A 15,044-nucleotide genomic window follows, 5' to 3' on the forward strand; every position below is an offset into this window, starting at 1 on the left:
CAATAGATCTAGAGGAAAAGTCGAAAAGAGTTTTTATCTATTGAAGTTTGGGGGAAAACAAAAACTAATAGCAGTCTAAGATCTAGTCCCAAATTTTTAAGGTTTAGGGTCGGCTAGTCTAAGATCCATCCAAACTAAAATATTCAAATGCAACCATTTTTTTTTTTTTTTCTTTTGTAGATGAGCATTAAAAATTAACAAAAATAGGTAACTTGGAAGTTAATTTAGCTTAAGCAGCATTTAAAGCTAGTTCAAATGATGCTGACATTGCAAGCCATTAACGAAATTCAAATCCTTACACACATGCACACACTGTTTCTTTCACTCTAGTTTTATTTTTTTCAGGAACACAATTCAAAATAATATTCAAACACACTTAAAAATCAATAATAATAACACTTTTGAGCACCCTTAATGCTTTATTTGCTCAATAAAGCTTTTGAAATTCTTAAATGAAGATCCGCCATCAATTACACTCTTTTTAGCCATTTCCTTCAGTTTCAGTGCATTGGTTTTTATACCATCATTAGAGAGCAGTGTTTCTATTTTTGTTTTGATTTCATGCCTGGTGATAAGCCCATTTTCATCTGGGGTCAACCCCAAACCAATCTTCCAAGCATCACATATGTAACTCTTATTATGGAATTGGTCTGTAAAGAAAGGCCAACATAGAAATGGGACTCCCATGCTTATACCCTCCAAGGTTGAATTCCATCCACAATGGCTTAGAAAACATGCAATAGAAGGATGGTCTAACACCTTCTCTTGAGGTACCCATTCAACAATAATTCCACGATCATTTAGTCTTGTTCTAAACACAAGCAAGAATTCAGCAAGTGCTCCATCTGTTATGTCTGATCGAACAACCCACAAAAATGGCTTGGCTATGAGTTCAAGGCCAAGTGCTACTTCATCAAACTGTTGCTGGCTGAAGGTTACTAAACTGCCAAAAGCAACATAAATGACTGAACGCACAGGTTGTTTATCAAGCCAGCTTAGACAAGTTGAATCTTGGGGCCAAAAGCTTCCGGCATGATTGCCCAATTCATTGCCCAAAAGTAATGGGCCAACAGGTTTGATCCCAGGAATTAAGTCGCAAGTCGGTGAGTCAAGCTCATAGAATGAGTTGCAGAGAAGCCAATTGCATAGTCTGACATAATGGTTCACTTTGAAAGCATGAAATTCAAAAACAATGTTTTGTGTCTTTGAGTCTCCTGGACAGCTCCAAGGCAAACCACTACTACTCCATGCTGGGATATCCTTTGACAACCAAATCAAGTTGTTTTCTCTTGGAGTTCCTATAGAGTGGTTCAATTATTTTGTTTTATCAAAATTAAACAAGTACAAACTACCAATCATGTGTGTGTATATATATATATATATGATACATAGTTAATTGTTAAATATTATAAATAAAAGGCCAAATTAGAAAATTTATGGATAAGAACATACCATGATAAGATCCCCTCCAATTCCCTCTTTTTTCCCAATTTAATTAGAATTTGATTAGGAAAGATCACACCTAATTTATTAGGATTTGTTTGGTGTTGGATTGTTTTATAATAAATAAAATAAAATAAAATAAAAAGAAGGTGAGTGTTCAATAATTCAACTACTATAGTGGGAAAATGAGGGTTTCAAAAGCTTGGCAACCCTAGAGGAAATTAACAACAAGTCAAAAGGCTTTCATTTTATAGGGAAAAAGCATTTTCTTCTTCTATATTTGAAACCAACCAATCTCCCTTTTTTATTTTTCGAAAATGAGCCATTTCGTTATTCCCTCAATTAAATTTAACAAAATCTTTAAATTCCGAGAATATTCTATATTGCAATGTCCAACATACCCTCAACTAAATATAAAAGTACCCCAAACTCAAATCCAATCTAGGTAAACTTAACCCAACTTGGGTAAATTAAATCCACGGTAAAACTACACTTGTTCAAACAAGCCTCCACCGACCCAATAGTCACCAAATCCACCTAAACCTACCTCAAGAAAATCTAAAGGAAATCCACTTGTGGACTTAACAATCAGTCAAGTGGACTACTTAGTTTGTGAATTGGTGTTCTACTGAATTATAATCTAGAAAGTACAGACACTTCATTTGAGGTACCATACTGTGTCAAATAAAAGACACATCTGGAACACTTTTTGCACCCTTGACCCTGCCATGTCCTTTTTCTTTTTCTTTTTAAATTGCAGGATACGGGAGAGACACTTATCTTTTATTTCTTTTTAGTATTAATCTTGAACACTTATCTAGTTATCTTTTGTTTACTCTTTTAGATTTTATCCTTGGTTTTTATTCTAATTTCTAAACATCATATATTAGTCATGAATTCACTTCATTATCATTTATTTCTCATAAATTGATATATGTTTTAATGCTTAACAATATTAAATAATTAATTAATATATGTATTCAAGTCCTAATTTTTCAAAAATTAGCGCGTCAATGTGTCATACCCGTACTCATATCCAAGTCCGTACTTCATAGGTTACTATGAGTATCAATTACTAAAATCGATCAAGTTACAAGATGAAATCACAAGGGTGGGATATGTATAAGGCTTCAGGTTAAACCAAGGCTCCACATTGCTACTTCCACACAAAAAAAAAGTTTTAGCCTTTTTGTACCCATGCATATAATTATATATAGGCTAAAGTACAAACTACTCCTAAATTTTGAAAGTCTTTTATAAGGACCTGGTTTAGACTTCTAGCCCAACAGGTGTATGGACTTAAGCCCAAAACAGCCCAAAATAATAAATTTGTAAAGAATGGGTTGGAAAACTGGGCTTTAGTGAATCAGATAACAGAAAAATAGATTTTGATGCCAAAGAGAGAAAGATAACAAAAGTTTATTAAGAAATAATGTTCTCGGATTGGTCCGAGGACACTGATTCTTAAATATTTGCTCTTAAGGCTTTGTTACAGGTCTGTTTCCCAGTTTTTTATGGTGTTTTTCTCTTCTTTTTCTCTCCCCTCTTCCTCATGGAGGGTCTCTCATGTTATATAGCCCTCTTCAAGCCATCTTGATCCTCCACTTGTTGATTATCTGAGCCCTTACTTGAGTACCCGTCCCATTAGACACCCTTTTTGGCTTTCTGTGAGTTGCGTTCGCCAAGGCAGCACTGTTCAGAAGTCTTCTCCACATAAATGCGGCCAGAAAAGTAGTTGTAATCCATTTAATGTGGTAATAGCAGCTTTCCCTTAGATATTTTTGAGTTATCTTCCTTCTCGCACATTCATCAAACACGTTCCTATCATTGGAGTTTCTTGGAGGGTTACCCTAGTTACTGGAATACATACTTGAGCTACATTCATCATATCCGAGGAGGAGCTCCTCCTCGAACCACCTTCCATTCGTTCCTCACTTATGAGACTTTAACTGGGAACCCCTGATAACTATTTTCCCCTCCTTGGACAATTTAGCGTCCTCAAACAAAAGCCCAAGGCCCAACATATTATTTTGGGCCTTCATCCCTACATTTTTGAATTTTACATCTTAAAATTTTATTCATCAGAAGCCTCTCTATCCATATTTTCCGTTAAATGTCACATAAATTTACTACATATGTATAGTTTGTCTAATAAAATAATGTCACATTATTTTTGTAGCTTGAAAACTTTAAATAAATAAAGTGATTTTAATTATCCCACAGTGGCTCAACAAAAGTTAGCACATAGACTATAGACTACAAACAACGTGTACAGACTACAAACAACGTGTCAAATCAATGTGCATAAGATAAGGGTAGATGGAAATATGTGATCGGTGTCATAAAAATTAGAGAATTAGACCCCAATTGGATTGTTTAAACGGCGGGTTCCTTGTTTGGTTGGGGAAATGAAGGATATTGAGTTTTGAATGAATGAAATCTGGGTTTTTAATCCTAGTTTGCATCTAAGAAAGCAAAAAGAAAAGAAAATTACCAAAATAAATTAATTTTAAATATTTTATTTTATTTTTTAAACTAAGGACATGTGGCAGCTTAATAGCATGAAAACTAATATCTTAACCATTAGCCATGTAAGATATATATATATATATATAAATATATACATATATTTATCCACTACTTAATTGTATGGATTATTTTGACATAATATCAAAAAGTTAGAGAATAAACTAACACATTTGAAATATTATAAACTAAATTCATAATTTACCCTAATCTTAATCATTAGCAAAAATATCGTCTTAGTAAATATATATTTTATGATAATAGATGAATAATAACAATTTTAAATTTATGTTCAAAAAAAATTAATAATAATAATAATAATTTCTGTGGACTATATATATCTTATTATCCTTAATTATTTCTCTTTTCCTTTCCTGTTCCATATATTAAACACTGAACATGCTTTTTTTTTTTTCTTTTTTTGATGTGCTAAAGATGCTTGATTTTGAGTTATTCAATAAGCTCCCAACATGTAATGCAAAATCTATTTGATAACATAAACTGGTTGGAATTGATAAATAGCAGCGAGCTAGATTTTACCTTTAATATCTATTATTCCCTCCTCAATAAGCTTCGGAATGTGTAATGCAAAGGCCAAGTTTGCTGGTCCAGCAGTCCAAACTGCAGCCCTTTTAATTCCCATCTTCTCAGCAACTTCTAGTGCCCACCCAACCGTTGGATCAGCAATGATACAACTGATCTGATCATCATCATCATTTGACTGGTTAATTTTCTCAATCAAGTCCTTCAAATGGCCTGGCATCACTTTTTCAATACTTTCTATCAGCTTAGGAGTATCATTTCGATCATCCCCAGGTTCTAGTCCATCTGGGATTGAGACCAGTCTTATTGGGCTCTTCTCTTCACTCTTCACTGCCATTGAAGCTGTGAGTTTTGCATGTATGAACTCAGTGTTAACAAATGTGACATTGATCCCATGATCAACGATCTTGTGTGACAACTTCATTAGAGGGGCAAGATGACCCTGTGCTGGAAATGGGATGACTAGCACATGTATTGGTTGCTTCTCCATGACACCTTGGCCACAGATTATCAAAGCTTTGATCCTAAAACACATTTCTGTCGGTCATTTTGTTGATTTGTCAGCGTATGGCTTGAGTCAGCGTATGGCTTGAATTATGCCACGTTGACAGCCCGACAGGTTTTGTTTTCTTTACTTTGTACGTAGTGGCAAAAGTTTATCATGGCGGACCATACAGAACTTTTTTCTCCTTTTAAGTAAAGGCGATAGACTTATGGCCCGTTTGGATGTTTTAAAAAAGACGGGGAAGTAGAGTAAAGAGGGACGAGTAATTCAATTACCTTATTTGAAAATTTCTTAAAGAAAAAGGAGAGGGGTTTGGACTACCTCCAACCCTTCATTTTTAATTCCCCAAATTGAAGAGATTTGCTGGAAAAGTAAAATAGATAAATTATTAATCAAATAAATTCTTCAATTTACCCTTTCTAAATTAACAAAATTACAAACTGATTATACCAAATAAATTCACGTTATTTCTCTCACCGGTCTCAAATTTCTCTCAACTCTCCCAGCCTTTTGCTTCATCTTCTCTAACTTCTCCCTCTCCATTTTCTTCACACAAATAAACAATCTAGTCAGTCGATCAAGCTAAACAAACAACAAAGAAAGTTAGTTGCAGAAACAAAACTGAATTGGTAGAAATCGTTTGGCTACCGAGAAAACTGTGTGAAAGGAAAATATAAGGCAATCCATATAGAACGCTGAATCTAACTATTCTTTCTTCTTCTTCTTCTTCTTCTTCTTCTTCTTCTTCTTCTTTTTTTTATGAGGTAAGAAGATAGAATATCATTAATGTAACAAAACAATTACATTGTATATGCCCTGTTTAAGCAGTCCGAAAACAGGGGAAGAAAGAAAGTCTAATACAAGCTTAAAACATTGAGTTCCCAAACCACCCTAAGCTCCAAGCAGCCACACCCGTGGCTTAGTTGTGTAGTTTTTCTGCCATAAACGTCTGGTACTCAAATAGTCAAATGCCCAAATCTCAAATACCACGAACTCAAATAATGAGAGGACCTTATTACTAAGTTCAGAAGGGAAAACAGAGAAAAATGGAGCTTCCTCCACTCCTGAGTCGACTCATTCTTCTTTTTCTTCTTCTTATGCTCTTCCTTTCTAGCTTTCCATCTTCAAAAGCCGCAGCAACAACAACAACAACAACAAGAACCACTCAAAACAGAATGCCATTGTTTGTCTTCACAAGAACCAGAGGAAAAGTGTACACCACAGTAAGATCTCTTCCTTCCTCTCTCAAATGTCAATATTAACTCTGTTTAAATAGTCTTTGTACTTACATTTCCATTATTTGTTTACATTTGCACATAGTTTTAAAAGACATTTTCCAAATACCCAGAAAGGGATTCCATGAAAAAGAAAAAAATAAAAGAGAAAACTTGCAAAATTAGGCCTAAACTCGGTCAGTTCTGTCAGTGACAAGTCAAATCGGATGAAATCGTCCGAGTTGGACTAAATTACTTGCTTGTATTTGTCAACACAAGTAACACTTCTTTTTCTTTTGCATTTATTTCTTATTTTCTGTGTTTTGGACCATTTGGGTGGGACCATTTCTTTTTTTTTAATAAAAAAATTATCAAAAAAAATATTTCATACTATAATCATAACTATTTAATCTAATAAATTAATCATAGACAAATGTTATAAGTCCATTTTTAAATAAGGGTAAATTTGTCAATTTAAATAATTTCTTCTCATTTCTATCATAATTTTTAAAACATCTAAATAAGAGTAGGCGTTAATTACCCATTTCCCCCTTATTAACTTTAAAAACATCCAAACAAGGTGGAGGATAACCATTCCCCTCTACTCTCCTCCCCACTACTCTCCTCCCCTCTACTCCACTCTACTCTCCTCTCTTTCTAAACTTCCAAACAGGCCATTAGGTAGCGTTTTGATACTGATGAAAGTGACCGCATCTGTGTTTTTGGTGTTTTTTTTTTTTTTTAAGAAGTCATTTTTCACGTGTGCTGCACTGTTTAGTGAGTCTCATGTACTGTTTATAGAACCCACAAACCTCTTTTTTCAACAAAATTTTCATTAAAAATAGGTCTTACGACACTATTCACACATTTAAAAATTATTTTGTCACAGTATTTTTAATTTTCAGTTTTTAGCAAAATAAACGGTATCCAAACGGATAATATTTGATAGTTTGAAATGGAGAGGAGTGTTAATTGGGAAAGATTTCATAACAAAGGAAAATCACACAGATGCTCTCTCCCATGAGTCATGGGATCCTTTCCCGTTTCTTTAGTTCATGTATATGGGTATATATATCAGTACCTATTGGATATGTAAATGTATTGTAAAAGAAAAAAACTTCTGCAACATACCTATTTTATTATGATAGAGTTGATGAAAGACTCTTGAAATTGACTTCAAGATTTTATTACGATGGAGTGTTGGAGCATTTTAATATTAATTAATTAAAATGATAAATATTATAATATAAATGTAAAAATGTAGGAGTGAATATGGAAGATGATAAATTAATGAAAATATTTAATCCCACGTTGAAAAGGAGAGGGAATATTTTGTTCTTTTTAATTGTGGTGATTAATGAGCTAATATGAATTAACTCAGATATTGGGTCAAATGCGTGCGCAAAGGGGAAGTTACAAAGCTTAGCCAAGGCTTGAATCTTCTTAAAGAGAGCGAGTACCTATTTCTCTTTATGTTATTTTCATTATTATTGTATTTGCTCCAACATAAAAATAACAGAATGAAGTAGTTAATATAACATAACTTAACTTAAAAATATGCTTAAGCTTTTAGGTTAGGTGGTCCTATATGTTATATTAATTACTCAACTAACTTAAACTTTAGCTATTTTCCTTTTGTTATGCATGTTTAATGGGTGCTCAAGCTAGGCAAATTAATCTACCTGTTTAGTTACTATAAGCTTTCAAGGCAAGAATATTCTCGTTTCTCATGAAGGCATCTTTTTCATTTTAGTGCATTAGTAAAGTTTTAGCTACATTCATCAAAACTATCTTTGACTAATGGTACTATATGCAAAGATAGTTTTGATGAATGTCACTAAAACTTTATTAATGCACTGTCAATACTAATAGAACTATATTAGTACTTTATTAATGCACTATCATTGGACCACCTAGAGCAGATGCTTTGTTAATTATCTAGGACAGTCTCATAACACCAATCTATCAATATATGTGCCAAAGAACCCTTAGAGAGTGTTTGATTTAGCAAATTTTTTAATCCAAAACTCAGTTTTCAACGCCCAAAACTTAAAATTTGTGGGCTCTACCGGTACAAGAGTTGTTTGGTTAATTGTCTTATTCAATTCTCATTACTCATAACTATTTTGAGTTATAAGAGCATCCACAGCAATGGTGCTAAAAAGCTATATTGGTATTTTTAGCTCCTCACACCCCTAAAAACTATGCTACAATAGTGGAGGCAAAAGCAAAATTTTTACCTATTCAGCTACAATGCACATCCTATACAGTGCACATCTATAGGATGTGCACTGTAGCGCAAAGCTATAAAAAAAAATACATTTTATTTAACTTTTCTCTCTCTTTTCCATTAAAATATTCTTTTTCTCTCTCTCTCTTCCTTCTCTTTCTTTTCGTTAGACTCAAGAGTCTTAGCCCTCTCTCTTCCTTCTCTATCTCTCCACTATCTTTTCTCTCTTCTTTTCGCATGATCGGCGATGGCGTGGGTCGGTGGGTTTCGTGGATGGCGTGGGTTAGTGGGTCGGCAATGGCGATGGCGATGGCTAGTCTTCTCTGTGCTAGCTCAACACTCTTGGTCTGAAAATCAAGCTCAGATCTGTTGGATTTTTGGCAATGGTTGTGGGTGGTCTTGGCTTGCTAGTTGTTGTTGGGTGGTTATGGGTGGTTGTTCTTTGGCAGTGGTTGTGGATTGTGTCGTTTGTGGTGTTTTTTTTGTTGTATTATGTATTATTTTATTGGAGTGAATATATTATTTTATTGTAGTAGATATATTATTTTATTGTGATGTTTATATTTTTTTATTGTGTTTAAAGCTAAAATAGATCCACTGCTGCAGCATGTGTGTAGATAAAATAGATAAAGTAACTTTTGGTGGAGTTAAATAGCTATATTTTTAGCTCTACTATTGTGAATGCTCTAAGTATGAAAATTGAGAACAACTTTTTGGTGTTTTTTCAAATTTTGAGTTATGAGTTAAGTGGCATTTTTTTTTTTTTTTTGAAGGGGAAATAAGATTGCATTGCAAATAAAAGGAGATACAAAGAGAACCTGCCAGGCAGATTAGTGCAGCATATCAGCTTGTACAAATGGATCTAGAAAAGAAGGGGTAACCCCTTTCCACAAGTGGACAGTCCTATTACAACGGGCAAACTGGCCAGCTCGTGGGCTGCACCATTAAAAGCCCGATTGAGGTGCCTGAAGGAGCAGTAAACAAAGGATGATTGAGCATGAGAAATGTCCTGAATAATATGCCCGTATGGGGTTCCAAAGGTAGAGTCGTTGATGGCATTGATCACTGTGAGAGCATCGCTTTCAAACATGACCTGAGAGAGCTGTAACTCGTGATAAGTAAGAATCATTGTAGAGACTTGTCACACTCAAAAGTCAGACCAAAGGCTCCTTCTTTTTTCTTCAAGCCATTTTTTTTTTCTCTCTCAGCTTCTTCCTCTTTCTTTCTTTTTCCCTAGAAAAAGCTGCATTCCCTTACCCACACGAATTATATGCACGGCGCATTTATCACTGTTTCTGTTTGTGCTTTCTTTGGCAACCCTTTGAAAGGACTAGACCAAAGCAGTTCACACTAGGGCCAAAACTCGTCAACTGTTTAAACTCATGTAACTAGAATTACTCACGTAACTAGTAATTCTTTAAAGTATGTTATGGAATATGGACGCAAAAATAGGCAGTTTTTAGGGGCCGCTTGGTTAGATGTTTTGAGCAACAATTTTCAATGTTTAAATAATATTACATTTATTTCCACATACTTTTTCACCTACACGTATTTTTAAAAAATACAAACAACATTATTACAACAACATTACTAAATGGCCCTAAAACTCTTGCAATTTGATGTTTCCAAAGGCATCCGACATCTAAAAAAACAAGAAGTGCCCGCATCAGACACCACAATCACAGAACAAAAATTATAATAAAGTAAATAATCTCTTGTGCCTCAATTGGAAGAGTACATATCAGACAGCCTAGTTGAAACATGAAGTGTGGAAATTTTGTATTAATCAAAGAAACAGGCATACTTTCAGTGATGTTTCCTTGGAAACAATTGTCAACAATGAAGTTTTAAGGAAAAACAAAGATTCAGTGGTGTTGGGAATAATACACAAAGTAATAAAGGAAGAATAAGGATAACACAAAAGACAAACAAAAATAGATAACTTGGAGACACAAAATTATTATCCTTAGACAATATTTGCCCTCACACTCTTGTTACTAAAGGGTTATCGCAAATTTGTCCTCAGGATACAACCAAGTTGTTGGGTTCTACAGATAGCAATTCTAGAGAATAACAACAGGATTTCAAGTGAACACAAGCCTCTATTTATACCCATAGGGTTATATTTCATCAAAAAACACATATGGAGAGTTAAAATGTTTCATAAAACTTTTCACAAGGCTTGAAACCTCTTCAAACTTTCTGAACAGTCACTAGAAAATTCTGTAGAAAATTCAGTTATTTTGAGTTTCGATCAGTCGAGAGTTCCTTTCGATTGATCGAATGCTCTTTTCGATCAATCGAATAGCAATCGAATCAAGCAAAGACTCCATGATAGATTTCCTTACCATTTCAATCGATTGAGCAAAAGTTTCGACCAATCGAAAATACTGAATTTCGAATTTTCACTTAGAAAATTCCAGAATTTGAATTTTCACTTTATCGACTTTATGAAACAATACTCTCCAAACTTAAACATCATTATTACAACCTATCCATGTATATACTTATATATACAACAAATGGCACTCTAGCATTCACAATTTGTATAATAGAAAAATGTGTAAAATTTACATAGTTTTGCCTAAAAATAATTCACATCAATCTGTATAAATTTACAAATTTGCTATAGCAACCGTGTAAATTTACAAATTTGCTACAATAATCATGCAAATTCAGACCGGCACTATTCATTTTACATTTAATTGTTTTTTTTTTTTTTACATTCCTCGAGGACGAAGGAAGAAAGTGAATGATGGTTGTTATGTGTGAACTATGAAGAAAGAGAAACAATTAAAAAAAATAAGAAAAATTAATATTTTAATGAAATATAGTGTAAAATAGATAATCTGATGTGAAGTATTTTGAAAAGTATGTAAACAGAATTTTTTGCATGAGCTAATGCAAATGCTCTAAAATCCTTCTTGTGAATCTTTTGTCTTAAACACCAAAAATAATTGGAGAGCCCAACCCAAAACCCTATCCAAGTATGGATCTTGGAAGCTAGTGGGGCAACACAACTCAGTACTCGTTTTTGAAAGCTTAGAGTAAAATAAAAGGTCTAATGAAACAAAACTTAAAGCAAGTATGATGATTTGAAACAATGAATGGAATAGCTGAGGATAATAAAATGAAGAATGTACAGATGGCTAACTTTCCTTGCTTCCTTTTTAACAATCCCTGTCCCTTGTATATATACATATAGCTTCTGGGAATCACAGAAGTAGAAACAGAGGTTTTTATCTTTCTTTTGGGTGCAAACATGAGACAGATAGGTGCTATTAATTAAGTTTTCATTTTATGCTTAGTTAAAGGATTAGGCCGCTGTAATTACTTTTCAGATTAAGTGTGTTGGGCTTACCACAGACTGTGGTAGGCCTAGCCCAACCAACTAGTACTCATTTATTGGACCTATGGGGCAAATGATTGTATAAAATATAAAAATATTAATGGTACGTTTGGATAGCAACAGGATTTGAGCATATGGATTTTTATTTGAGTTATTAAAATTCAAATACCTTATTTGGATCATTTTAAAAGGTAATTGGATTTGGATTTGACAAATCCAATAAGGATTTAAGAGATTTAAAATCATTGGATTAGAAATGGCATCTAAAATCAATGGATTTAAAATCAAGGTATTGAAAACTCAAATCTAAATCCAAATTTATATTTCCAAACGCAACCTTAGTTCACTAATAGCCCAACCCGCAAAAATAGGCCCTTAACAATTCTAGTCCCAAATTTTTAGGGTTAAGGGTTGGCCAATCTAAGATCCATCCAAACTAAAATATTCAAAACCAATCATTTCTTGTAAATGAGCATTAACAGTTTACACCATGTGGTGTTTGTTTTACACAGTTCCACACACTGTGTTTTTATAACTTTTTTTTTTTTTTTTGGAAATCCATTATGTTTTTATAACTTGAAAACATGTCTCGTTATAACACAACGTGTTTTGTAAAACAAGTTTTTTCCTAACAAAAATAAGTAACATTCTCAATAACCAAATGAATAAGCTGAGCTAATTAATTAAAAAAAAAAAAAAAAAAAAGGCCATTTATATATTTCAATAGACAATACATGAGAGGAACTCCACACTGCATTTCGTCATTCAGCAGTACTTAAAACAAGGAAACACTATAGGGATGCATAGGACTACACACTTTTCCTTTTCCTAAGGAAACACTTTATTTATCCATTTCATCCATCTCAACATCATCTCATAGATTTGGATCAAAACATCTGATTTTTTATTAACCAACCCTCCATTCTTCTCCACCTTATACACCAATCCACTCCCATTAGGCCCAGCATCTATATAAGGGATTTGGCTTTGATGCAATATAGCGTTCTCAACTCCTTGCCAAAAAAAATGTATGTGTTTATACTTTATTTTTGCAAAAGATTAAAGAATATGATCCTGCTGGTAGTTGAGAAAGTACTAAATTATCACTGTAAGGCAATACTTAATTCTTTTTTTTTTTTGGAAAAAAGGAAATACTTAATTCAATTTCTCTTTTTCCAACGTTAAGGTTTTAAATAATTACATCTTTTCATATAAAATTGTATAATGCTTAATGAAATATTTTTTATTGGATATCTAAAAACTGTCTTCATGAAGCAAATGGCATGGCAGATGAACTAACAGAAAGGGGATAAGAGCACCAATGTAGCGTCAGAGAATGTAATGAATGTCCAAATTTTGTTTATGTAAAATATGTGTGTGATATTTTACAACTAAGCACTCCTCGCAAGTGCCCAATTGACAATATTTGTAACAGTGCTCCTTAGTTAATAAATAAATCCTCTATTTAATAAAATTAAAAAAAAAAATTAAACTTTCCATATAATAAACTTATACCTTTCTCATCTTATAAAGATAACTTTTATCTCCTTGGAGAGAGAGAGAGAGAGAGAGAGAGAGAGAGAGAGAGAGAGAGAGAGAGAGAGAGAGAGAGAGAGAGAGAGAGAGAGAGAGAGAGAGAGAGAGAGAGAGAGAGAGAGCTAAAATGCAAATTCACCCTCTAAATTTGACTGAAATTCATTTCAGCCCTCTAACTTTAATTTTTTTCAATTGAATTCTCTATATTTCAAATTCATTCATTTCAGGAATTTCTTTAGATTCCATTAAAATTTGTCGTTAAATATGTAATTAACTATTGAAAACAATTACCTTTTCCTTTATTTGGATATTTTAAAGGGTAAAATACAGTTAATACTCCTAAGATTTGGGTTAATGTTAGTCATGTCCAAAACTTTACAAAATGGACCAACATAGTCCCTAAACCCAACTTGGACCCAAAATCGTTTCTCTTTTTTTTTCCTCTCTCTCTCACGGTGATTAGGGATCAAGTTGGTGGGTTTTGAACCAAGCTAATATTAGCCCAAATCTTAGGGTTGTTAACTGTATGTTACTCAATTTTAAAAATTAAGTAAAGAGAGGTATTGTATTTACAATTTAAAATTTTTTAATATAAGTGGAACTTCTCCTCCAAACTTCTCCAATTTAGGGAGTTTTTTTTTTAGAATAAGTAATTTAGGGGAATTAAAAATGAGAAACACTACGTCCACAATATTTTTACAATAATTTCACAACAAATCTTAAGTAGCAAGTTATTACTAGTAGGCAAAAATGTAACAACTTGTCACATAAAATTTATTGGGAAAATATTGTGAATCTGCATTCTTGCAAGTTGCAAGCACTAGATTTGGTCAGAATCTGCGTTCTTGCAGGTTGCAACCGAGCACAAGAAAACAAACCAACATAGACTTAGATTTGGTCACAACCAAGCACAAGAAAACAAACAAACCTAAACTTGAATGGAAATAAGTGTCATATCTCATTTCTGCCAATTTGTCAAAAAAGAATACATACCGTACCTATCAATATGTCACTTTTGGAGGGAGCCTCATATAGACGCAAAAAGATTTGGTACTTTCAAAGACATGGCCAAGAACTTGGTACTTCAAGCTTTTGCTTTGTTTTCGGTTTTATTTATGGCTCATTTTGGGTTGTAAGAGCATCCACAGCAGATATTGCAAAAAAAAATATCATTTTGACATACCAAAAACCTACTTTATTATTTTACCACATCATTTTACAATATCTAATTTATCAGATGTTTTATTCTTCAATTCTATACATTAAAATAATATTTACAACACATTAAAATAATATATTAAATTCCTCCCCATCATCATCATCAACCACAACAACCAGAAAAATTTTTGCGGCCACAATCACCAAAAAAAAAAACCACAACCACCGCCAAATCCACTACCAAAACAAAGACAAAAACAGAGATCAGCACCACCACCGATTTGCCCATCACCAACCGACCCACCCACCACCACTGATCCGCCCATCACCATCTCAACCCACCCACCACCGATCTACCCATTCGAACCCACCCATTGTCCAACCCACCCATCAAGCCACAACCAAAAAACGTGAAAAAAAAAAAAAAAAAAAAAAAAAAAAAAAAAAAAAAACCCGAAGCGGAATAGAGAAGACAGATGGTCGGCAACGTCCAGTGGTGGTCTTTGGTGAGATTGACGGCGTCAAGTGGTGGCCATTGGT

General features: G+C 33.5%; 1 protein-coding gene across 1 annotated transcript; it reads right to left on the reverse strand.

Annotated features, from left to right (window-relative positions):
• Positions 1-223: 223 nt before the first annotated feature.
• LOC126704442 (UDP-glycosyltransferase 83A1-like) lies at positions 224-5,082 on the reverse strand. Its single transcript, XM_050403464.1, has 2 exons — positions 4,510-5,082; positions 224-1,298 (listed from the first exon to the last, which is right to left on the reverse strand). Exons 1-2 carry the CDS (start codon positions 5,045-5,047, stop codon positions 412-414), a joined length of 1,425 nt encoding a protein of 474 aa, XP_050259421.1. The 5' UTR covers positions 5,048-5,082; the 3' UTR covers positions 224-411.
• Between the last annotated feature and the right edge of the window lie 9,962 nt (positions 5,083-15,044).

The sequence above is a fragment of the Quercus robur genome, chromosome 10 (genome assembly GCF_932294415.1).
Source record: "Quercus robur chromosome 10, dhQueRobu3.1, whole genome shotgun sequence".
NCBI classification, from domain to species: Eukaryota; Viridiplantae; Streptophyta; class Magnoliopsida; order Fagales; family Fagaceae; genus Quercus; species Quercus robur.

Excerpts from the sequence above, each read along its gene's own strand:
- LOC126704442 (XM_050403464.1), bottom strand. The coding sequence starts at position 5,047 with ATGTGTTTTAGGATCAAAGCTTTGATAATCTGTGGCCAAGGTGTCATG. Across the intron at positions 1,299-4,509 it reads GGGAATAATAGATATTAAAG|GAACTCCAAGAGAAAACAAC; the intron begins GTAAAATCTAGC and ends ACCACTCTATAG.